The sequence below is a fragment of the Pelobates fuscus genome, chromosome 3 (assembly GCF_036172605.1).
Source record: "Pelobates fuscus isolate aPelFus1 chromosome 3, aPelFus1.pri, whole genome shotgun sequence".
Taxonomy (NCBI): domain Eukaryota; kingdom Metazoa; phylum Chordata; class Amphibia; order Anura; family Pelobatidae; genus Pelobates; species Pelobates fuscus.
In genome coordinates this window covers 366,469,975-366,496,576 of record NC_086319.1, presented here as the reverse complement: position 1 = coordinate 366,496,576, position 26,602 = coordinate 366,469,975, and the positions used below count along the sequence as shown (strand labels likewise).

At 42.8% G+C, this 26,602-nt stretch overlaps 1 protein-coding gene across 3 annotated transcripts; it reads left to right on the top strand.

Annotated features, from left to right (window-relative positions):
- The first annotated feature begins 42 nt into the window (after nucleotides 1–42).
- On the top strand, nucleotides 43–26,602 carry HMG20A (high mobility group 20A). Of its 3 annotated transcripts, none has more exons than XM_063449341.1 (10): nucleotides 43–205; nucleotides 4,318–4,380; nucleotides 17,410–17,492; nucleotides 20,122–20,257; nucleotides 20,444–20,659; nucleotides 21,358–21,490; nucleotides 23,109–23,137; nucleotides 25,515–25,590; nucleotides 25,679–25,894; nucleotides 26,233–26,602. In XM_063449341.1, the coding sequence occupies exons 3-10, from the start codon at nucleotides 17,410–17,412 to the stop codon at nucleotides 26,367–26,369; spliced, it is 1,026 nt and encodes a 341-aa protein (XP_063305411.1). In that variant the 5' UTR covers nucleotides 43–205; nucleotides 4,318–4,380; the 3' UTR covers nucleotides 26,370–26,602. The 3 variants fall into 3 exon arrangements, with proteins under 3 accessions (XP_063305411.1, XP_063305413.1, XP_063305410.1); XM_063449340.1 differs by having other exon boundaries at nucleotides 50–205; nucleotides 23,106–23,137; XM_063449343.1 differs by lacking the exons at nucleotides 21,358–21,490; nucleotides 23,109–23,137 and having other exon boundaries at nucleotides 49–205.

The window sequence follows — 26,602 nt, the reverse complement described above, 5'->3', positions numbered from 1 at the left end:
GCGAACATATAGTCCTTACCGCGGACGCTCACACCGTTATCCATTCACTGAGACTGAGCTATGGTACTGAGCTATCACCCCGAGTGAGGATAGCGGCGGAAGGATCCGCTCTGTGAGGAGGCCTTGAGCGGATGCTGCTCTCCCATTGGTCGCTGCGGACCCAGAGCTGAGGAGGAAGAGGAGGAGGAGGAAGAGCGGGCTGCTGGTAACAATAACACTGACTGATTGTAATGATGATTTAATCCGTGTGTAATAGGGATTATTATTTCAATCTGTGCAATGGGCACACTCTAATAAACCCAGAATATTGCTGGCACAGGGGGTTATTATTCCCGGGGGGGGAGGGGGGGCAAACACACAGGGCTTGGCTGATGGTACATGTTAGAGTGCAAGCTCCTTTGGCCAGGGCCCTCTCCCCCTACTCTTCCTGTATGTCAATCGTGTTTTGTTAGAATTTATGGTTTTGGTTGTGTTTACCTATTGTACAGCGCTGCAGAATATGTTGGCGCCATACAAATTCATTGTATTAACCCCCTGGGCTAAGAGTAAAGCTGCTCGTTCTAATCCGCTATGTTTACATGAACACGTTACGAAAAAACTGTACGAACGTCGATTTCATTTGTTGTTGGAAACTATACAGAAATCACTGTCTTGGTTGAAAGAATAAGTCAAATTTCTTCTTGAGAGATATATAATATATATATATAATTATTATTGCCATTTATATAGCGCCAACAGATTCCGTAGCGCTTTACAATATTATGAGAGGGGATTTAACTATAAAATAGGACAATTACGGAACAATAGGTTGGAGAGGACCCTGCTCAAATGAGCTTACATTCTATAGAAATATGTGTATGTATGTATGTGTATATATATATATATATATATATATATATATATATATATATATATATATACGCACCACAAAATTTAAACCACTGACGGGTGAAGTGAATAAAATTTTTATATTGTTTTATATTATGATTATATTGTTACAATCGCACCTGTCAGGAGGGGGTTATGTTAGGCAGCAAGTGAACAGTTAGTTCTTGATTTTCATGCGTTTGGAAGCTGAAAGAGCTGAGTGACTTTGACAAGGGCCAAATAGTGATGTCTAGACAACTGGGTCATAACATCTCCACAACAAAGTCTTGTAAGATGTTTCCGGTACACAGTGGTTAGTACCTACCAAAAGTGGTACAAGGACGGAGAACCTGTAAGCCGCCATCAGTCTCATGGGTGCCCAAGGCTCAAAGATACACGTGGGGAGCAAGCCCGTAAAGTCAACTAGCCAAGAATAGCTACTGTAGCTCAAATTGCTGAAAAACATTCATGCTGGCTATGATAGAAAGGTGTCGGAAAACACTACCTGAGTTGCGTAGCTGCAGACCGGTTAGAGTGCTTTTGATCACCCCTACTGCTAATGTCTTGGTGCCAGATAACACAAGACTTGTTCAGATATCTTGTGGAGTCCATGCCTCAAAGCATCAGAGCTGTTTTGGCAGCACAAGGGAGACATACATGATAGATCTATCTATTAGTTAATACAATACAAAGAATCACATTTTTGCCTCATTCCATTTTAAACATGGATTCCTTTTGAGTCTGTGTTTTCCCCAAGTTGTGTTTCAAAGCTGTTGTATAGAAAAAAGTAAGTTGAATACCCAAACTGGGAAGCAACTTATGGTGTGTCCTGGGGCGACCAGATTAGGGGATAACCCTTACAAAATTGTATAAATAGGAAGCAGACCTTGTGGGTCAGAGAGAGAGTAGGGCGCCCCCTAGTGATTATCCATACATATGTACAAAAAAGTAAAATATAACTTTTAATAGTTAATGCATAAAATGCTTGAGGTAAGGACCCAGATACAAAACAAAAAAAAAAGGGGGAGAAATGAAAATACAATACACAAAATAAAGAAAACCAAAATAAAGAAAAATTAGATCGGGAGGATATCAATAAATGTGAGAGCGTGCTGGATGGGGATAGTATAACCTAAGGTGATAACCTACAAGTTACTATACGAATGAACGCCCCCCAAACTGCTGTATATCTCACAGGTACACTATAAACTCTTGATTGACTCGTGCTATGTACCCTCCGTTTACTCCCCGCTAACAGTATCCAACACGGAATCTGGTAGGGTAGAGAGAATTCTCTCTACCCTACCAGATTCCGTGTTGAAAGCTGTTGTATACAGCAAACACAGATTAAAAGGAATCCATGTTTAAAATGGAATGAGGCAAAAATGTAATTCTTTGTTAAACTAATTTGCATATACCCACCCAGAATCCTTTGCGGTAGTAACATCACTGCAGATTTGTGATTTCTTTGGGAAAAAAGTCTTATGGCTTTACTAGTGTGCAGATTTCTGTTTAACATTGTATTAACTATCCACAGACTTCAGGTGGAAGGGGTTTTCAATCACAAATTTTCCCCACCATAAGTGTTTGAGAGAGAGAGATATTTTGCTGCTTTGCTTATTACACAAAAGCAAGACGGTGAACCTGACAATCCTAGTTACTGCCTACAGTAAAAACTGTTCACATATCAGGAACTGCAGAACTTTAAATAATCTAATGAAGGTGTTGCAGAATCTGTTTCGTATATATTTAGATTGCAATGCCAATGGATTACAGAACTGTTTTTTGCAATTTGAGAATGGATCGACAAGTCGTGTATGTGCTTTGGGTCCTAAAAACCACTGGACTGGTATAGCACATTCTTGGAAGTGTACCTTGATTGACACCAGTTGGTTTTTAGTGACAGTAAGTTAAATCAATACTGTTTGCTGTGTAAAGATATGGGCCCTTTCCTCACCTGTCTCTGAGTTCTTACTGGGTGATATGCATTAAACATCACCGTCATTTTATGAGAATTGATTGACAGGTAGGAGCAGGAGGCCATCCCTAAGACCATTCTGTTACAGAAACTACAGGGCATGGTTGTAGTTGTTCTAATTATTCATTTGTCAAGAGTGTCTCACTCTTTTTTTCTAGAGAAATACAGGGACACTTTTTGATAATATCATTCCAGTCCGATGATAATATGCCGGCAAAGAAAGTATGTTAATGCTGGGAGGTAGGTGTGCATGATTGGGGAAAATGGAGCTAGGAAGGAATAGAGGTGGGTGTTACATTAGTGTAAAAAATTAATCTGGGTGATGATAGTGCTGCACAGTTGCAAATGTTTAGTTACTACCTCGTAGAACTTATACATATATTATCTACTTGGTACATTATGTATTCGTTGCTTAAGGATGTTGGCACTTACATATAAATGTGCAGCAGTCTTTGCACCATAACCACTACAGACAGATGCAGTGTTCATGGTGCTTTCAAGCTATTGTGTGAATTATGGATTGATATTTTCAATTCCCAGTTTCCCATATTACAGTAGGTTTAAAATGACGTTATGAGGGCACTTTGGAGTGCCATCAGCTACCAATAATTAAAATGTTGGCACTCATGCTAAAGAGTGGGAGACCCAAAAGAGAGACCGTCAGGACTAGTTAGGCCCACCTCGCATAACTTTATGCCTTCCATTGCTCCGCATTGGAAAGCTATGAGAGACTGTAGGAGGAATATGTGGTCAATCAGTGTCCAGTTCCCTCCACTTTTTGGAAATGTCAAGACAGGCAACCACTGTATTGTAGAGGTGCACGTGTAGACCTATCATTTGCTGCTCTTACTCCATAATGGACATGCTAAACAAGAATTGTGGTGCCACAAGTTGGGGAAATATAGTAAGGCTTAACTGTCTGTTTACTTTACCTTAGGTATTTCATTTATTACTGAATTCTATTTCGCAACACAAAATGATTCAATATTTAGTCTCTGCCATGGCAGCACCTCTTAACGATGTGATATAGCCTTATTTGAAAATATACAATTGGGATTGAACTGTCATCACCATGGTTCTGTATATCAATAGCCTATTCTCTGCTACTAAATGATGTCCTGGACTGCAAGGAAAGGGCACAAAACAAAAAACCTCTCCATTTTTCAAATTAAAGATTCATGGGAAAATGATTGATTTTTAGGTGCTGATGCACTTCCTCAATTCCTCATTTTATCTGCTGTCATTGAGACCGCATTGTTTATTGGGAGTGTTCAATTCCATTCTGGAAGTCTGTTTATTTAGTTTTGGCAAAATATATAGATCTCATGCTACCATTTTTGGAGCCTGCAGCCATGTTTTTAAATTATCATTGTTTGTGATAGGAATAAAGCTTTATTATAGTAGTAGTATAGGACCTCTGCCGTTGCAATCTTTCAAACCTTAATCATTTTTTATTTTATTTTACTGTACAGTGTACTCCTGAAGACTTGTTTATTTTCCTAGGAAGCTCCACCAGCAGCAGGTGCTTAGTGAAGGCAAGTATAACCATACGTATAACTTTAAAAGAGTGTGTGTTTAAAAAAATAAAATAAAAGAACTGACCAACAGAAGAAACTGTACTAGTATTACATTGTTTCTATATATAAGTAAACCAACGTTATGAAATTATGTTTCAGTAATCCTCAGATGGCCAATTAATTGTTGATTATTGCTATAATGTTTTTTATGATTCAGACTTATTTTCTTCCAAACAAACAAGGTAGCACAGAGGGATAAGTGAGAATGTCAGGAGATTTGTCCATATGAATCACAGACAACAAGTACTTCCCGTGAAGTATCCGTTCCTTTTTACTTTCCTAAATAATGCAGGGGAAGGTAAGTAAAATAACTTGCTTACCTGCCCAGCATTAATGCCTTGGAACAGTTTTGCCACCCCAAGTGGTCTCCAGCACACTCATGTTTATAAGGGAAAAGCATGGGTTTATGTTCTTAATTATTTTTACAGCATTGTGTAAGTTAGCATATGTTTTTTTCTTGTTTATTTAAATTCGTTTTTGTTATAACATGGTAAATTCAATTTATTTTGTTTCCCTGCTAATCTGATACATCTAGTTTAATATCATTCTGAATAAAAATATTTTAGATTAAGATGTGACCGGTTCCTTGCTAGCGTGCTCACTACAGTAAATGGGCTGTACAATAGGTAAACAAGACAAACCTTTCTTTCTAATAAAAGATACTATTCCAATATATATAATGAGGTTAGGTGACATTCCCAATCATTACATTTTATTGAGAGGAACAGACCTGTAAGGGAGCACGAGGTATGATTTAAAAAAAAAAAAAAGCAAAGTTGATGGTTATGTGTACAGAGGCAGAAGTATGTTGTGTGAAATTTATTTACATTCATAAAATCTTTAACTCCATAACAGAGCTGTTTTTTACATTTTCAAAAAAATAATTTTAGTCATTTTGAAAATGAAGGGAAAATCAAAAACATTTGATTTATGTGGTAATCATAATGCCAGCGCCAGGGTTGTACCATAAGTAAACATAATGCCAGCGCCAGGGGTCCTATCAGGAGTAAACATAATTCCAGTGCCAGGGGTCCTATCATAAGTAAACCTAATGCCAGCGCCAGGGGTCCTTAAACCTAATTCCAGTGCTAGTAGTCCTATCATAAGTAAACCTAATGCCAGGGGTTGTACCATATATAAACATAGTACCAGAGGTCCTACCTTAAGAGTCCTATTTTAATCAGCAAGTCACTTCATCTTTACTTTGTGATAGCCAAAAATAACTCCAATCTGTCTGTGAAAATAAAGAATTCTTTAAAAAAAATAAAATCTGTTTGCACTTAAGCTGCACCTATAGTAATATCAAATATTCAATATATTCCTTTACTTTTTCGAGTGGGCACAACATACTTCTTCCTTGTCGGGCATTACAAATAACCAGTATTTGATAATAAAAATAAGTATTCTGCAGAAAGCTGAGACCATGTCGGGGGGGGGGGGGGGGGGGGTGCATTTAAACGCTCCTCTGACAAGTCACAGGATTTCTTCCTCTGGTACAGTAAGAGATATGGCCTCTGGCTACAGCAGCAGGTACTGTAGAGAAGTGACGAGGGGATTGCAAATTTAAAGCCAAAATAGCTTAATTTATATGATACTTGAATTCCTCTTATTCCAGAATATATTTTTTAGCCTAGAAATGGCAGTTCCCTTGTCAGTTGTCCACAATTTCTGATTTAATCAATTAAACCCATATTCTGTTTAATATAAGGGTTTAACTACTTTGTTTTAATCTCCTAAGTGAGATGAAACCCTAGTTTAAAATAAACTATACTTCATGCACCTAGATTGCTGTCCCAAATTTCTTAGAATGATAAATACTGTGGGTAGGGATTTAATTTGTATTATATCTGCTATCTGTTTTGATCGCAACATGTAGATTCAGTTATTTGCAAATTAAAAGGTACATCTGGGGGGCGTGGCCTGGACGCTGAAGAAGATGGCAGCATAGACCTAGAGCTCCCTGTAAGGCTCCGCTAAATCACCGCCTAAAGCACACTTTCACCCTGAAAATGGGCAAAACAAATCGACCCTCTCAACCCCCTAAACAAGCGGACACCCCCAGGAGGTCTCAAAACCCCTCCATGAGGCACTTCTTGACCGCACAAGCGGACGCAGACCCTCAGGCCTACACGAGCCACACGGCCCCAGAGGACCCGCTCCCACTTACACCAAGCGGAGACGGGACCATGGCGGACAACCTGCCTACCGATCCAGCCGCCCACCACCCAGACTGGATGGAAATGCTACGCAACTTGCCCACAAAAGCCGACTTAAAAGCGGCCAACTCGGAACTCCGCACCTCCATCTCAACGGAGCTCCAAACGCTCAAGGAGGAAATCCGAGGCCTACACCAGCGGGTCGCCCAAGTGGAGGCGGACTGCGACCACATGTCAGCGGCGCAGTCTGCGAACACGGACACGCTACGACTCCACACCCTCCAACTACAGCAAATGGCGGGCCACATGGAAGACCTGGACAATCGCGGCAGGAGGCAGAATATCAGAGTCCGGGGGATCCCGGAGGAAGCGGACAACTCCGCCCCAGTACAGACCACGCTGACCGGTCTTTTCAATTCCATACTGGGCCGCACACACCATGATCCCATTGACTTTATACGGGCACATAGGGCTCTACGGCCCAAAGGTCCGGAAGGGACCCCACCACGCGACATCATATGCTGTTTGATGAGCTACCAACTCAAGGAGGACATACTCAGAAAGGCCAGGGACGCAGGAACGGTACACCTTGGTGATACCGAGGTACAACTCTTTCCCGACTTGGCACCAGCCACGCTGGCTTACAGGCGAGCATTACGCCCCTTCACCAAACAATTACATCTAGTTTAATATCATTCTGAATAAAAATATTTTAGATTAAGATGTGACCGGTTCCTTGCTAGCGTGCTCACTACAGTAAATGGGCTGTACAATAGGTAAACAAGACAAACCTTTCTTTCTAATAAAAGATACTATTCCAATATATATAATGAGGTTAGGTGACATTCCCAATCATTACATTTTATTGAGAGGAACAGACCTGTAAGGGAGCACGAGGTATGATTTAAAAAAAAAAAAAAGCAAAGTTGATGGTTATGTGTACAGAGGCAGAAGTATGTTGTGTGAAATTTATTTACATTCATAAAATCTTTAACTCCATAACAGAGCTGTTTTTTACATTTTCAAAAAAATAATTTTAGTCATTTTGAAAATGAAGGGAAAATCAAAAACATTTGATTTATGTGGTAATCATAATGCCAGCGCCAGGGTTGTACCATAAGTAAACATAATGCCAGCGCCAGGGGTCCTATCAGGAGTAAACATAATTCCAGTGCCAGGGGTCCTATCATAAGTAAACCTAATGCCAGCGCCAGGGGTCCTTAAACCTAATTCCAGTGCTAGTAGTCCTATCATAAGTAAACCTAATGCCAGGGGTTGTACCATATATAAACATAGTACCAGAGGTCCTACCTTAAGAGTCCTATTTTAATCAGCAAGTCACTTCATCTTTACTTTGTGATAGCCAAAAATAACTCCAATCTGTCTGTGAAAATAAAGAATTCTTTAAAAAAAATAAAATCTGTTTGCACTTAAGCTGCACCTATAGTAATATCAAATATTCAATATATTCCTTTACTTTTTCGAGTGGGCACAACATACTTCTTCCTTGTCGGGCATTACAAATAACCAGTATTTGATAATAAAAATAAGTATTCTGCAGAAAGCTGAGACCATGTCGGGGGGGGGGGGGGGGGTGCATTTAAACGCTCCTCTGACAAGTCACAGGATTTCTTCCTCTGGTACAGTAAGAGATATGGCCTCTGGCTACAGCAGCAGGTACTGTAGAGAAGTGACGAGGGGATTGCAAATTTAAAGCCAAAATAGCTTAATTTATATGATACTTGAATTCCTCTTATTCCAGAATATATTTTTTAGCCTAGAAATGGCAGTTCCCTTGTCAGTTGTCCACAATTTCTGATTTAATCAATTAAACCCATATTCTGTTTAATATAAGGGTTTAACTACTTTGTTTTAATCTCCTAAGTGAGATGAAACCCTAGTTTAAAATAAACTATACTTCATGCACCTAGATTGCTGTCCCAAATTTCTTAGAATGATAAATACTGTGGGTAGGGATTTAATTTGTATTATATCTGCTATCTGTTTTGATCGCAACATGTAGATTCAGTTATTTGCAAATTAAAAGGTACATCTGGGGGGCGTGGCCTGGACGCTGAAGAAGATGGCAGCATAGACCTAGAGCTCCCTGTAAGGCTCCGCTAAATCACCGCCTAAAGCACACTTTCACCCTGAAAATGGGCAAAACAAATCGACCCTCTCAACCCCCTAAACAAGCGGACACCCCCAGGAGGTCTCAAAACCCCTCCATGAGGCACTTCTTGACCGCACAAGCGGACGCAGACCCTCAGGCCTACACGAGCCACACGGCCCCAGAGGACCCGCTCCCACTTACACCAAGCGGAGACGGGACCATGGCGGACAACCTGCCTACCGATCCAGCCGCCCACCACCCAGACTGGATGGAAATGCTACGCAACTTGCCCACAAAAGCCGACTTAAAAGCGGCCAACTCGGAACTCCGCACCTCCATCTCAACGGAGCTCCAAACGCTCAAGGAGGAAATCCGAGGCCTACACCAGCGGGTCGCCCAAGTGGAGGCGGACTGCGACCACATGTCAGCGGCGCAGTCTGCGAACACGGACACGCTACGACTCCACACCCTCCAACTACAGCAAATGGCGGGCCACATGGAAGACCTGGACAATCGCGGCAGGAGGCAGAATATCAGAGTCCGGGGGATCCCGGAGGAAGCGGACAACTCCGCCCCAGTACAGACCACGCTGACCGGTCTTTTCAATTCCATACTGGGCCGCACACACCATGATCCCATTGACTTTATACGGGCACATAGGGCTCTACGGCCCAAAGGTCCGGAAGGGACCCCACCACGCGACATCATATGCTGTTTGATGAGCTACCAACTCAAGGAGGACATACTCAGAAAGGCCAGGGACGCAGGAACGGTACACCTTGGTGATACCGAGGTACAACTCTTTCCCGACTTGGCACCAGCCACGCTGGCTTACAGGCGAGCATTACGCCCCTTCACCAAACAATTACAAGCAAATAAGCTGCGCTACCGCTGGTGCTTCCCCACGGGGCTACAAGTACAGACACCAAACGGCCCCTTCCTGATGAAGGACAGACAAGACCTAAATGCCCTAGCAGCAGAACTCCAAATCACGCCGGCACCCTTACAGTGGCCGGACCCGTTAGCACCATACACGCCTGCTCGAGGGGCTCCACCCCAACCACAGAGTACGCAGACCCGGAGAACTACGCGGCAACAGGCGCTGAGGCCCTCGGGGGCCCAACTCTGAGGGGATCGACGACACGCGCCAAGATGGCGGACGACACCGGCCGACCACCACCAGTAGAGACTCCCCTGTCACAATAGCAGAACTCTAACCAGACACGGACTATCACAACTCACACGGGCTCCCCATACCTGGACACGAGGAATACCCACCTTGTAGATTATACCTAATGTTCTGCCTAGAACTTTGACACCCCTCCTCCGGAGACACCCGCCTTCAGAACTACGAAACCCCGGGTGCGGCCCGGACTTTGCAAATCATTCGATATACTACAGGACTGCCGCCACAACCGAGACGACGCCCATACCGAAAGACTCGCAAGTATATGCTGGACCCTTGGCACGGGACTGGCTCAACCACTTGGGGAGGGGGCGAGGGTTGAAGGGTAGGAAGGTACAGCCCAAAGGTAACAGACTACGCAAGGGCCGGGAGGGAGACGGGCACAAGATGGGGCCGACTGGGCTGGGCAAACGCTTCTCCTACACCGACCCGTGATGACCCCAGCAGGAGCGGGCGGGAGAGGAGAGGTGTGGGCCCGGCTCACTCGGGAACTGACAGGGCCGCTATCGACCCGTAGAGGAGGAGGATAGAGGAGGGAGGAGGGGGGGACATTCCGTAAAGCCTAGAGAGCAGATGCACTGGAAAGGGGACCGCATGACACCCCATGCGGACCACCTCACACATAGGCTCCAACACATGCCCAGACCACTCAAGATGCCCCTCCAGAGCACGGAAGAGTTGACAGGGCACAGGGACACCTCTCACCACGAGCTAGGGTTACTGGGAATAACTGGGGGCAGGGGGTGATATATAACCAACTTTGTAGGTATTAGCATAAGCAACACTATTGTATCATGACACCATCATCTTACGGTGGAAGGGGAGGGTGAGCGGGGGGGTCGGCCGGCCCATAAAGCCGCGCAGAAATAACTTGAATGTTTATGAAGGTTTACTAGTGTTATTTGTATTCTCCAATCATTTCAGAACGCGCCGCCTCTCTGACCAAACTCTAAAGCTCTGTATAGGCATAATTCTATAGCGCGGCATTGGTTTTACTTATTGAATAGACATTGCAAGCTTGAGGGTAAATAGAATCGTTTAATGTATGATTTATTGTTTCTTGTTCTTGTGTTACTTGAAGATATGCCCAGGGTGACGATTCGACTGCAGAGACTTCCAAAGGTGGAGACAGCCACCTACGATCACGACTTGAGCCACTGAACAGGGAGGCATGGGAGGCAGACGTCCCCAGACCACCCAGACTAGGAAGAGATCGAGAACCGGACCACCTGGGGGAGGAGTTTCCCACGTGGTCACGACACTTCTCGGTGTTCCTCCCACACCCCGACGGGATAGGCGCCACATCCAGGTGAGAGGGGCACTGGGCGCGCAAAACGGCCCAGGCCCACACATACACCTCGACGCCATAACCCTAACGTCACCCAGGTGACGGTTATTTCCTACACCTACATATCCCCTCACTTCCCGACACCCTCCCCACCTTCCCCACCCCCCTCCCATCCTACGCCCCGAGACCGACCGACTGCAGACGTAGACACACACACTACCACACACCAAACATGTCACTCACACCAGCAAACCTCACATTAGTGTCCATCAATGCCAAAGGGCTTAATAAACCTGAAAAGAGGTCGACTACACTACGCGAACTCCACACTCTAAAAGCGTCCATAGCCTACATACAGGAGACCCACTTTAGAGAAGGGGCACGACCCCGCTTCCACGACCACAGGTTCCCGAGGGGGTTTTATAGCGATTTCCAGGGGGGAAAGGCACGGGGGGTCGCGATCCTAATGCACAAAAGAGTCCCCTTCATAGAAGAAGAGATACTGACGGACAGGGAAGGCAGGTACTTATTCGTGAAAGGGAAGATAGTAGGCCAAACTTACACTTTTGCCAACATCTACGCCCCCAACCAGAGACACTATAGGTTCCTATCCCACATGTTGCGCAAACTTCAGAAATTTGCGGAAGGGGTACTCATCCTAGGGGGTGATTTCAACGTAGCCATGGACCCAAGATGGGACTCCTCATCGGGGACATCTCATATCCCGACCCAACACTTAACAGCACTTAAAACTCTCCTATCTAAACAAAAACTGATTGACTGCTGGAGGGCTCACCACCCAGATGAAAGAGATTATACTTTCTTCTCCCACCCCCACAACACCTACACCAGGATTGACTACTTCTTTATGACTCACTTCCACCTCCCATTAGTGGAGCGAGCGGAGCTAGGCACAGTGACGTGGTCGGACCATGCACCCATCTCCATCACGATAACATCCCCGATGCACAGACCAAGGGTGACCAAATGGCGCCTGAATGAACACTTGCTAACACAACCGGACATTAAGGCGGACATTGGCACCGTACTAAGAGAATACTTCACCTTAAACACACCCGAACAAACGACACCGACTATACTATGGGAGGCACACAAGAGTGTAGTGAGAGGGCACTTCCTCCAAAAAGGAGCCTTGCTGAAAAAGCGAAGGGAAGCGGAGATATCCGCAATACTCACCGAAATCCAGGAGACAGACACACAAAACAAGGGCACCCAAACACACGCACTACAAGATAAACTTCTTACACTCCGCAGGGCACTGACCCAACTCCTACTGAAGAGACATCTCAGGGACGCACTACGACACAAAGCGTTTTTTGCACTACATGGTGACAAGAGTGGCAAACTACTCGCTAGGATGCTAGCAAAACGCAGACAGCAGACATACATAGAGCGCATTAGAGACGATAAAGGCGCACTACACCGACTACCCACGAAGATCCAAGACATAATTAGAACATACTATGCCAACTTATACGATCTGCCCCGCCCACCGACACAGGCTGCCGACGAACGCCTGACGAACAAAATAAATGACTATCTCACTACACAAGACCTACCCTCACTAGACAAAAACACCGCAGACCTTCTAGAGGAGGAAATCACGCTAGAGGAATTGGCCCTCGCAATAAAACAGACGAAACCGGGCAAAAGCCCAGGCCCCGACGGCTTACCCCGGAGCTACTACAAAACATTTGCGGACATACTTTACACCCCACTAGTAGACACATACAACGCTATCAGGGCGGGTCACCACTTCCCCAAACAATCACTCGCAGCCCACATCACCATCCTCCCGAAAGAAGGTAGAGATGGGGACCACTGCGGAAACTACCGACCCATCTCTCTCATCAACTGTGACCTTAAATTTCTGGCCAAAATATTGGCCAACAGACTGCAACCACACGTGCCCCACCTGGTACATCCGGACCAGGTGGGATTCGTGTCAGGGAGAGAGGCACGGGACAACACTATGCGCACCCTCACTCTGATACACAGCCAGAAACACGCTCACGGGGGCCTCCTCCTGCTGTCCACGGACGCGGAGAAGGCCTTCGACAGAGTCGGATGGTCATACATGTTTCAAACACTAGCACGAACTGGCATGGGCCCCAGAATCAGAGGCTGGATAGAGGCCCTATACACGCAACCATCCGCACAGGTAGTGGTGAACGGGGCACTGACAACGGCATTCGATATCCGAAATGGCACCCGCCAAGGATGCCCCCTATCCCCATTACTTTTCGTCCTTGCACTGGAACCACTCTTACAGGCCATCAGGACAAACCCAGACATCACAGGGGTGACGGTGGGAAAGACCCACCACAAAATCGCGGCATATGCAGACGACATGCTGTTTTATGTATCGAACCCGGAGGTCTCTCTCCCCAACATCTTGAAGGCACTACATGACTTCGGGGCCATATCTAATTTAAAAATCAACAACACAAAATCTTCCATACTTAACATCAGCATACCGGAACACAGGACAACACACATGCGACAAAGCTACACCTTTAGGTGGGCAGCACACAAGATCCACTATCTGGGCATCTGGCTAACCAGAAAGGCGGGGGACATGTACGGGGAGAATTTCACACCGATGCACGCACAGCTACACGCAGACATGAGGGAATGGGCATACCCGCACATATCCTGGCTGGGCAGAATACAGGTGGTCAAGATGAATTTCCTGCCACGCCTGCTGTACCTGTTCCAGACCATCCCCATAACAATTCCTCGCACATTCTTCACCACATTACGCTCCGCCCTGGGCAGATACGTATGGGACGGGAAAAGACCCAGGATTAGCCACAACACACTTACACTTCCCAAAAACAGAGGCGGTCTCGCTCTCCCGGATTTCCACCTATATTATAGAGCCTGCCATCTCCTGCGGATACTGGAATGGTCCAAGGAGGGGGTGCACAAGCTCTGGAAGCAGGCAGAGGAGGGGGAGGCAGGGATACCGACAGCGATAATACCATGGATACCACCAGGATCAGGGAGTAAGACGCTCACACAATCACAATACATGAGGGCCACCATCCAGGAATGGCAGAGGGCGAAGGGTAAACACAACCTGTCAACGCACCCCTCACCCATGCTGCCTCTGACATACAACCCTGAGTTCCCCCCAGGTCAAGACCCGAAAGCTTTCAGGGACATAATTCCAAACCCCTTACCCAGACTCAGACATATCTCTAGACACGACGGCATTAAAACCCTAAGGGAGCTTAGAGGAGAGACACCAATCACATTCCTGACGCAATTCAAATACCGACAGCTACGCCATTACATTGCCACACTCCCTCAGGGCACATCGCTCACGAGAACCCCCACAGCATTCGAAAGGGAATGCCTGGAACCCCAACCATTAGCACATGGCGTCTCTTTTCTATACAACCTACTACTGACTCACACACCAACGACCACACCAGGCTTCATGGGAAAATGGGAGGAGGCATTAGGGCACACACTTGACGAAGTGGCATGGGGAAAAATCTGCTATCTCACACACCACTGCGCAAGCTATAGCAAGACTCAGGACACGGCATACAAAATCATGACACACTGGTACCGCACGCCAACGACTCTACACGCGATCTCCCCGACACACTCTCCACAATGCTGGAGATGTGAAGTGGCGAGGGGCACACACATGCACATTTGGTGGGAATGCAAGGGAATCATCCCGTTCTGGCAGGGAATCCACAAAATGCTGCAACTGTTCTCAGATGACCCACCCCCCTTTAAACCTGCAGAAATGCTCCTGCACCATACTAAGACACCAAGATCCGCATACAAAAAATCACTGTCCATACGAATACTGAACACGGCCAAATCCATTATCCCCAAATATTGGAAACAAACCACAACTCCACCACTGACCACTTGGTTCGCCCATATGGAAGACCTCCGAATCCTAGAGGAATTCCAACACACAGCAGCAAACACACAACAGACATACTTTAACACGTGGACACACTGGATATTACAGACCTCGAAACCAGACTTTATGGACCGCTTGAGACTGATAGACAGAAACGAACCATAAAGGACTACAGACGCACCCGACACCCCCCCCCCCCCTAATTCCATGACCCTAACCTTCCATCCTCGACCCCTCCCACACACCCCGACCAAGAAGGACCAAGTCCACGACCTGGAAATAACAGACAGGCCTGACGGGAGTAGCGGACCGACCTAGAAGCTAGCACAGGTAACGGTTGCCATAGGCGGGCTGGCGCTAACCGACACCCCTAACCAGACACTCTGAGAGAGCACAGATGGGACTGGGACAGGCACGGCCAAGCCGCGCGAAAATAGCTGTTCCACAAACATCTTGGAACAGAGTGTTTACCAAACCAGGGGTAGTAAAGGTTTTCCTATGAGCTGCCGTTCCAGAGATTTGAAATGTCTAGATATGTTGAACATAATAGCATCCTACTGAGATCGGTCTGTCTCTCTCTTAACACTTTACCTATGGAGATCACTTGAGGCCTGCGAGCCAAAATTAAGAACAGACGATAAACGGGCCTGCGTGCCCATGTATACATGTGTGAGCTAGAGACCTGCGAGTCTCCATGTTAAATTTCTACGTTTGACATTACTTATTCCAAAAATAATAAAAATTATATTTACAAAAAAAAAAAGGTACATCTGCATTGCTGTGCATGGTAAAATAAACTTTTTTTAATATAGTTTTTTTTTTTTAATTTTAATTTAACTCATTACTGGTCAAGTCTGACTATTCAGTTTTGCAATTCTTTTAGAGTGAGAGTGATCCCAACAATGTAAATAAAATAGACCTCCCACGGAAAACATAAATGTTTATGGAACTGCTACAACTGTTAGAATAAAGACCACATTAAGCAGAATTCTCTGCTTAAAATAAAATAAAACACTCCTGGATAAGAGCACAGTATAAGAACTGATAAATATGTATACATTAGGACTTTTCTAACCTGTCAGAACACAAAAAGCATTGTTTCTTTTTATCGTTGAATATAAATCTCTGTACACCCACGATGTCACACAGAGCGACACTTTAACATTTCCATAATTATTTTTAAATTGACTTTCCTTTGATGGTGCTTGGGAAGTTTTGGCAGCTTCATTGGAAAGTTACTGACATCATGCAAGTCTGCATAGGTGAGCAGTACCCCTAACCCAGACCATTGTATACCTTTTTATCTCCTAAAAGGAAAAATCAGTCTAATCCTATAGGGATCAAAAACCACTGAGCAGAATTTGTTAAAATGAAGTGGAGTTGGTGCAAATACCCTGTTCATTTTCTCAGACCATGTGGAAAACGTTGCTGTTTCTGCAAAAAAGGCAATGTTTAAATTTGCCTGATCTCTGGTGCTTGTTAGACAGGCACTGGAGGGCACATGCACCTTCCAAGACCTTCAATTTTCGGGGTTATCACACACAGCATGGCGACACAGAACTCTGCAAATATTTCTTAGATTGGCGGCTCTTGGCTCTTGCTGCTTGTGTACAGTCAACCAGCAGTGCTTTTCTGTGAGTTTTTTTTTTTTAATTTATTTTTTCCAGATTAATGTTTTGAGTGTTGCGGGTATTGACAAGAGATATTTAAATTGTTCAGTTAATTTTCCGACTTTGATAGTTTGGCTTAGAATTTTCACTTCCTTGTTTATTGAATAATCTGGCTACTGAAAAGATTTACTCTGTGACACAGGGGATCTCAAAATGATCTCTCTCCGCCATTTTATTAAATCCATCTTCTGTTTTGAGCTTGTTTCTCCCATTTATTAAACAGGAAGTTATAGCTTCTCTTTTGACCTCCTATCTAGCCACCTGTTACTTTTCATCCCAGACTCCCTGAATTATTATTTTTTTTTCTCACAGGTTAATTGGATTTGTTCAGCTCCAGTATGGGAGTGCTAGGATTGGCTGAAGCTCACTGGGAAACTGTAAACATTTGCACTAAATGCAGAGGCTTCAAATGTTTTTAATGCATAACCCATATCTGTGGTTTTTAACCCCTTGGGTCTCCTTTGGTAGGAAGAGGGGCATCGTATGTAATGGTAATAGACCACAATAAATACTGTAGGTTGTCTTCCTCCTACCTTTATATACATTTGTGACATTGAGGAGAGTTTTTTGCTAGATGTATGTTTAATGTGAATTTTATATTCCATTTAACGCAGGAAAACCATGAATGATTGGCTCTTTTTTTGTTTCTTTGACTTTCCAGATGGAGAGTGTTGGGCCTGCTGTCCAGCCGTTGGGTGCAGAGAGTGATGACACCAAAGAGAACATGGATGCAGCATATACGGGGTAAGGACGATATTGGAGAGTGTGCTCACACAGAGCAGGTTTTCCAATCTCTAGGTATCGACGAGAAGCTATTATAGCTGCAATTCTTACATTGCACATACTGCCAGGTCTATTCACTTAACAATGAATCTTATTGAATCGATAACTTCATTACAAAATAGCTGAATTGGGAAAAATTCTCCAACTCGATAAGTCACAGCTTGGTTCTTTTAGCCGAACTCCAAACCGAAATGCCCTGAACGCGTTTCCCGCCTCAACCTTGGTTGAGAAAGCACTGTGCCAGGCGTAAAACGCGTTCAGGGCATTTCGGTCCTTCATTGGGTCACTTTTTTATGTGCTTTTTCCCCCTTGTAAAAGGTGCCGTTCTTTTATAATTTTTCTTCTGTTATACTTTTGACAATTTTTTTTTTTTAAGCTTTTTTTTCCCAGTGGGATTTACTGCATATTAGGACAGGCTAGGGTCACAGAGCATGTTGTCATCAAACTTTACATACTATATGATATTGGACTGGTGCATATGAGAACTGTTCAAGGCAATTTTTTGCTTCTATTTCCATGTTTTATATTTTTTTTCCGTTTCTTTTGCAAATAAATGTACCTTTTCTAAGCTTGGTGTGTCCGAATCTGCGGAAATTAGGGATCTTTTGGGGGATATGTTTTTCTATTGGAGTTTTCGAAGTCCAGCACCAAGTATGTGTATGTTAAATTTTATCCACATGAAATGCATCTGATCACTGGCAAAGATATTCCACGATATTGTAGCTGCGACAATCTGTTCGTTTGATTGTTTAGTTGGAAACTTTTAGCCTGTAGCATTTTCTTTTTCAGCTTATTGCATTTTGGTGTTCAGTGGATAAACAATTGTTTGCCTTCGAGTTAAGGTGCATATAGAGTTCATGAGCAATATTTTCAGGGGGGAAAAACGTGGAACGTAGCCTTCTAATCTTAGAATTATTTACTTGTTTAAACATGATGGTTTTTTGTTTTTTTTTTTAGAAAGAGGGAAAAATCTTTTCAAATCTTAAGTCATTGCTTGTGCCAAGACAATACAATGCTTTCCATTATTGTACTCTTGTTAAATTAAAGTGCTTGGCAGTTGTTGGAATAATTTCTGCCCCCAGTGAATAGCACAGTGGTGTGTTTATTTTTGTTAACGCATATGGAAGCTGTCAGATATCACACAGTTAACTAATAAACGAAGTAAAAACGACACATACAATGAAAATAAGAGTTACAAAAATGTGATGTACTGATGCTGGGGAAAACATGCATCATGCAAAATAATGAATATATTGAGCCCAAAGTGTGTTTTTTTTTTTTTTTTTGTTTTGTTTTTTTTCATAACAAATTAAATCCTTCTGTTTGTAAATTTGATATCACATTCCAGGCTCTTTACATGGACTACATTCATGTGCTGGATTGCAAACATTGCCTAATTTGTTGGTCCGTGATCTTTAAAGGGCCAGGCCTCTAAAGTACTCCAGCTTGTTGATGTGTTTTATGTGTAAAGTGTCCTCTTCTCCGTTTTACAAAAAGTGCAGATTTCAATAAATTGTCACTTTTAGAAAATAACCTGGCTGTCAATCAGACAGCAGGTTATGTTACTTCCTGGTTTGGTTAGCTCAGTGGAGCTAAACTCAAGAGGCAGCAATATGCTCAGTCTTGCTTAAAACTTATTGAGCTGCATTTGTAAGTCTGTGATTGGACCGCCACAGAATGTCTAGGTGGGGTTAGAAGGACACGGTTTGCAGAGTTAGCAGACAAGAAAACTGCAGCTTTTGCGAGCTCTTTTAGATATAACCCCAATGTAAAAATGCATGGTTTCATTAAGGGTATATCTGCTAAACAGATTTATTTCCCTTATTTAAATTAACCTACAGACATTGACCATGTTCCCAAACACTAGAAAACTGAATGTTAAAAAAAAAAATGCTAGACCCTTTACAATGCCTTGTTAATCTATTTTAACCCTTGTTGTGAAACCAATTATGGTATGGGATTGGCATTCATCCACCTCCTGTTTCCTGTTTTTTGCACCAGATCTAAAACATGTTACAAACATTTTGTAAAGGTAGACAATGAGCAGTACTTTAACATTGTCAGGTGCCTACTGCGAAATAGCCACCCAACACAATAGACAGGAAATGCAAGTATTAGGGTATTTGATTTGGAGTGCAGATTTGGCAGAATTCCAAGCTGTATTAAAGGAACATTAACTCGTATTCCTAATGCTACCGTGTTCTTGCCCCACCATCCTTTGCAAGGTCTCGTTTCCACAGACTGAAAGCATGTACTGGGGAATACACAAATCAGAGGCTGCTCATTGAAAAACTTCTGTAATGGAGCTGCACTCGATCACAGCTTTTCAATGTTTCATAGTGAGCTGTAAAACGTTGACATCCAGGGAGGTCTTTCTACCTCCAATTATAAAACTGCCAATTTCTTTTTTGAAATTGTCACACACAAAAAAAGACCGACTTCATTAAGCGTTTTGTCTGGAGTGTTTTGCTTTTTAAGCCACCTGTTCCTCTGGAATGTATGTTGAGATACTTTACCTTGTGTCTTTGTTTTGTTATACAACTTTGCAAAAGGTTAACAACCTGTTATTGTTCTAAATATCTATCCTCAGGACACCTATATCAGACTGTTCACAACAACATGGAGGTGCTCACCCCCCCACTCCCCATCAAGAACAGGAGGATCTAGCATTACATAGTGGGGATCAGCAAATGGTAGACAGTGAAGAACCGAGGCAAGAGGAAGAGGTAAGAAAAGAACATGTAAGGCTTGGGGTGGGGGGCGGGGGGGGGGAGCAAAGACACAACTAGAGAAAAAAGAAAATGGAAAGGGGTGACTGAATGGAAAACAAATTAAGCTGAATGTGGAACAGTTGACGGATGGATGTGACATGAAGGAAGTTCATGCTGAAAGATGCTTCCAACCTCTTGTAGCAGTCAAGAGGTCGACGTGGTGGCTGGACCAAAGGGCGCAAGAGGAAAAGGAGTCCTCGGGACAACAATGCCCCAAAAGCACCTCTGACTGGATATGTGCGTTTTATGAATGAAAGGCGGGAGCAACTGAGGGCGGAAAGACCAGATGTGCCATTCCCTGAGATCACCAGAATCGTAGGCAGTGAGTGGAGCAAGTTGCCCGCCCATGAGAAGCAGGTGATTTACCTTTGTTTTGGCAGAGTAGATTTTGTATATCCACCCTCACCATGTCCAAGAATGTAATTTGTTCCATCCATACTCATGATCCTTTTCACTCCACCCACTTGCCGATACGATGCTGATTGGTCCCTGTGCTGCAATTTAGCGTTGTTGATTACTTGATTAACTAATATTTATTTTTGGTTTTTTTTTTTTGTGGCTTTATAAGAGCATGGGAGGTGACAGTTCAAAAAAAAAAAGTGTGTTCTTTCCTACCGCACACCAGTAGCCTATTTTGTCTTCAGGCCACCCACGGGACACATGCAGTCTGCCATTATCCTTTCCTACTCATGAATTCATCCTACATATACATCTAAATTGAATCTTAATGTGATTGAGCGTAAGATATTTACTTCCTCTGGTTTGAGAACAGTATCTCCTTTGTAGTAGAGAAGCGTTCAGCTCCCATAGTTGTGACCAACACTTAAATAATAGCCATCCATAATAGCTGGGTGATTGATTGCTCACTGCCCAACAGATGAAGTGTAGCCAGTGACCTTTATCCCCTATTTATACTAATACTTTCTTCTGTCTCTTCTATTTTCTAAGCTGTGCTTCACCTAACTCCTTACTCCTTGTTTTTCTCCTAATTCACTATACTGTCTGTCCTGAGACCTCTCTCTGCCTCCCCCAGCACTGAGCTGTGTGTATTCTAGCATTACCTGGATGAAGCAGAAAGAGACAAGGAGCGGTATACAAAGGAACTCCAGCAGTACCAGAAAACCGAGGCGTTCCGTTCATACAGCTGCAAGTCACAGAGTCACCAGAAGGGAAGGCAGCAAAGACAGGGTGAGATTTAGCGAGAAAGATGGCTCTATTTAAAAGGGACCAGTGGGACTTCTACATGTGCATACCAGCAGGAAGGAACTAGCTAAGAATGGATTGCAGCATCGATATATTCCTGAAAACTATTAGTACTTTTTGTTTTGTCTGCACTGCATATTATTTTAATAATTTAAGTGCAGGTTTGATGGACTCGGTCATCCGCAGAAATCTTGGCTCTGCATTTAAACATGTAGTTTTGATGTGCAAGTTTATCAGAATCAATATGCCATGTACAGCTCAGATCCCCAATTTTTTAATTTTGTTTGGCATTTGTATAGCGCCAACATCTGCAAGGCTTTACAATGTTATAAAATTGACCAGAAATAAGACATACAAAATGTTACAGGAACAATACTTTAAGGACCATGTTTAAACGAGCTTACAGTCTAGAGGAGGTGGAGTATAAAACACAATAGGACTGGCATTTCTGCTCAGAAAACTTGTTTAAAGGGATGTTATAGGCACCTAGACCAGTTCAGCTTATTGAAGTAATCTGGGTACAGTGTCCCAGGTCCCTTAACCCTACTATGGTACTTATTGCAGTTTTTGATAAAGTGCAATTACTACCTGCCAGGGTTAACTTCACCTCTAGTGGCTGTGTACCACTAGAGGGTCTTCTGGGTGGTTAGGCGACTTTTTTAATCGTCTAACTGATGCTGGACATCCTCACGCTCTGCATGAGAACATCCAGCATCACCCAAAACCAGATACAATGCTTTCCTATGTCGGAAGTTCTACTGCTCCCGTGGATGCGCATTAGGTCCCTCTGCTGGCTGATATCAGCAGAGCCTGTGGGACATTGATGCTGGAATGAGGTAAGTGACAGAAGGAGTTTTAACCACTTCTGCACCAAGGGGGGCACTGTATGGAGCTATATTGCCAGGAAAACAACCTTGTTTCCATGGCACTATAGTTTCCCTTTAAGCAAAAGGCATCTAGTGTTTGAGCAGTGCCTGCAACATATTCACAACTACGGGTGCTCACACTTGGTTCAGTAAATAACCTTGATGAAGTGTACAGCCCAGGGAAGAAGGTGTTTGAGCATTGCTTGTGACTGTATATAGACAAGCTTCTGGAAGAGCAGAAATTATGTATTTCAGACAAGTATCTGAATGAGCAGACTCTCTAGTCTGCAATAAACCATCTGTATCTAACCTAAATTTAAATTCTAAATGTCTATTTTTTTTTTTTTTTGGTTTGATCTAGTAGTGCATGGGTGTATTATAGCCCTGTGCACTATAAAATAATCAAATTCTCTCGATTAGGGCTAATATGCTCCCAGAAAGGAACATTGTAAAGAGAGTTGTGTAACCGGGGTTCAGGGCTACGTCACCGGCTTTTAAATTTTTTTTTTTTTTTTTTTTTTAAGGTGTCTGGTCATATGATTACCATATCTTTTTATTATTTTCGCCTTAAATGATTTTTTTTTAATCCATTTTTATTGGGTTCTTATAGCACATGGATGTAAGAGTGCGAGCCGGGGTGACAGCTAGGATGGTGGGGAATATAAGATGGTATGGACAAATTGGAAATTGGGTATGAGAATGATTTCCCTCCTAATTTCTATTTTTTTATTTAGAAGGAGCTCGTACAATCTCCAGTGGCCCAGAGGTAAGGATACTAGACCACTATAAGCCCCCTAAAAAGGACATTTAAGCTCTGCTAACAGACAGGCTTTGTTTAATTGACATTTTCTTACATTAACCTATTCATTTGCTCTAGTTCTCCACTGATTTTGTGTTTTGGAAGCATTCATTTGGTACAGTAAAGGAAAAATAGGGAGGGGGCGGGGATTTAGAATAAATGGTGAAGACAAAAGGAAAGACGAGGAGAACCAAGATGGGTTAAAGGGAAACGCTAGATTGTGTGCATGTGTATTCTGTACCTGGTGACTTAAAAATATACAATATAATAAAAAAAAAGAGTTTGGAGTTTTTTGCATCTGCTACAAAATCACTTGGTATGCAGACTCTGAAGTACGCTCACCAACCCAGGAATCGGGTGACTCCTGTTCTGTAAAACTGCATAGCTTATTAAACGTTATTATTTGTATTTTTTTTATTTTTAATACAGCATGGGTTTCAGTGAGATGTAGTTAATTATCCGCTTTCTACTCTAGATCGCTAACCTGCTGTCATGATACTGTCTATTTTGGTGCAAAAACAGGGAACGTTACTGGTTGGATGGAGGGAGCCATAGGCACTTCATCGCTTGCTCAAAGAAATCTATTGACTTCATACTGAATATACAAGTGTGTAAATATTAACTGTGGAGCCAGGAGATTAGCCATATGGATTATATAGAGCTGTTAAGACTAGAGAAAGCTAATAAGCTGGATAAGGGAAAGACCAGCAAACTAAATATGTCCTATCCTGAAGTGGATTCACAAAGGATTTGGTTGAAAGTAGAGACATTGACAGAGCTATAATGCTGTTAATCTCTGACAGGCAGTAGGAGGACATGCTGGATGGATAGCAGTGTGGGCTATGGATGGTATAGCATGGATGTTGGAGTCGAGTAAACGGGATGGGCATAGTAAAGAATATTTTGGCACTTAAAAAAAAAAAGTCAACCGTTTACATTTGACCTATATACTGATTACTCACTTTGTCAATGTTAAAGGTACACTGCAAGGTACGCAGCATTCACCTCAATAAGAAGCATTTGATTCAATATTTCTCATTGAGAAGTATTGGACATAGCATGCAAAGTATGTGGCACCAGATGCTGTGGAACACTTGATGTCAAATGATTTAATTATGGAATATTGAATGGTAGTCAAAAGCCCCTAGTGACTGTCTGTCTGACTGCCAATAGAGTATGCTTGTAAACTGTAACATGTTACAGCGCCATTTTTTTCAGATCACCATTGTTTTCATCTGCAAGGTTGCAAGGGCAGAATAAATGCCTCCCAATCCTAGTAATACTAAGGATTGATCATTTAAGATTTTTATTGACTTTAAGTGTGTGATGATACTACAAAAATAAGATTATGAAGTGGCATTTTATTGATATTGTTTTAACTCGACATGAATTCGTTTTTTTGTGTTTTTTTTTTTTTTTTTTTTGTCCCTGTTTTTTATTTGTTACATACCAGTCCCTTTAGAATAACTAACTATAACTTTGTGGAAGGAGAGGTGGACTGCTAAGAGAGAGAGATTGTATTGTTGAGACAATAAATTCAAGATATGTCGGCGGTGTTTGGAGTGCAAGATGAGGGATCATGGATAGAGAATTACAGAGGGACAAAAGTTTGGGGAAAAATAGTGAGATACTGTAAATGAAACGCATGCCAAAAAGGCGAGGTGGTTGATTTTTAACACTGATGAAGGATCAAATAAGGGGAAAAAAATAAGCCATTTTGTATACAGGATGAAGCAAATTGGTGATACTTTCAGAATTCTTTTAGCAAAGCGTCGATCATACAAAGTGAGTAAGAGAAACATTCTGAGCTTAGCAGCGGTTAGCCAGTTTCTTTATGCCAGGTAAATTTTAAGAAGATTATTCTGTGAAAAATCAAAGAGAGATTCCTAGAAAGTAAAGCTCAGGAAACCTGAGCATTGATACTTTAGACTTACTGCTATAATCACACCACTAAAGTGAGAATTGTAGGGAATTTAAAGTGATACAAATATTTAGGCCAAAATAGGCAATTTAGAAAAAATCCAAATTTAATTTCCAGTAATTCTCACTTTAGTGAATAATTAGTTTGTGTATTGCATGTCCTATATCCTCCCCATTTCTTACTGTGTATTGCGTGTCCTAAATCATCCACATTTCATATTTTTCATCACCGCAATACCCTGTTCACGAAATGCATGACTTTTTTCATTCACGCAATTAATTTTCCAGTGACTATATTGCCAGTTAGATTAATGCCTATATAATTAATTGTCTTCTTTCTTTTGCTCATCTGCATTGCATTCTACTATCCACTTCTCGACATTCCTTCAGATATTTACATATATCTTCCTATTTCTCGCTGCAGAAAGAATCTGTTCTGAAAGAGAGACCAATCTTCGACATACCAATCTTTACGGAGGAGTTCTTGAATCACAGCAAAGGTAAGAGATCACTGTTGACGGAGAAATAACCGACAGGGGTCTTCCTGTTACCAATACATTTACACCTGTTCACGGTTCTATTATTTAGCACGTGAGGCAGAATTAAGACAGTTGCGGAAGACCAATATGGAGTTTGAAGAACGTAACGCTGCTCTCCAGAAACACGTGGAGAGCATGAGATCTGCAGTGCAGAGATTGGAGGCCGAACTTAACCAAGAACAGGGGCGGAATTCTTTGTTGCAGCAGCACCTACAGAGTGTTCGCCAGGCACTGACGCACTGTCTGCGGGCTGTACCAATTCCAGGTATGTTCCTGTTTGCAGCTTTAGATGCTGAGGTCATAGCACTCCATTTTAATGTAAAAGGCCAAGACAGGCTTGTATTATAAAAGCTACTTTCTGTACCTACCCAAACCTGATATCAAAGTTTGGTGTCTGCCAAGTAGTGTGTGTGTCGATGTGCCTTGTTTAATTTTGTTTATATTTTTCAGATATATAAGTTGTTACAGTGAAAACCACTAATCTGTTTGTGGAGAATAGGTTCTAGAACCTGTATACAAGTTACACACACGATTCATTTTTTGACAATATCAACATACCACATGTCTTTACATTTTCTGTTCTCCTTTTTTTTTTTTTGTCAGGTACTTCGGAAACACCAACGCTGGATACCATTGACACCTACATGAGTCGCTTACAAAACGCCATGCTCACACACCCAAAAGAAAGCGAGGTTCTTATTGCTGGCGTCCGAGAAGCTCTAAGCCAGCTGGAAGGGTGAGGGACACCTCATGTATCCCATGACCATGTGGGCCTTCTAAACTTTTTCTAAAATACTTTGATTGGACTTTTCATCACTTTAGAACTACCCAGTTTATCAGTGGTTTAGGGACCACATTGTACAAAATGGACAACTCCCTGTTCTTTCTTCCCTTCGTTGTGTCTTGGTGCATCCTCCATACAGCAATGCATGTACGATAATATGTCAATAAATGTGTTCTGTTTACTGTGTAA

Bases quoted from the DNA above. Each gene is read 5' to 3' on its own strand.
- HMG20A (XM_063449340.1), top strand. From the start codon at position 17,410: ATGGAGAGTGTTGGGCCTGCTGTCCAGCCGTTGGGTGCAGAGAGTGAT. The intron at 17,493-20,121 runs GTAAGGACGATA...ATCTATCCTCAG, and splicing joins ATGGATGCAGCATATACGGG to GACACCTATATCAGACTGTT. The intron at 25,895-26,232 runs GTATGTTCCTGT...TTTTTTTGTCAG, and splicing joins GCGGGCTGTACCAATTCCAG to GTACTTCGGAAACACCAACG.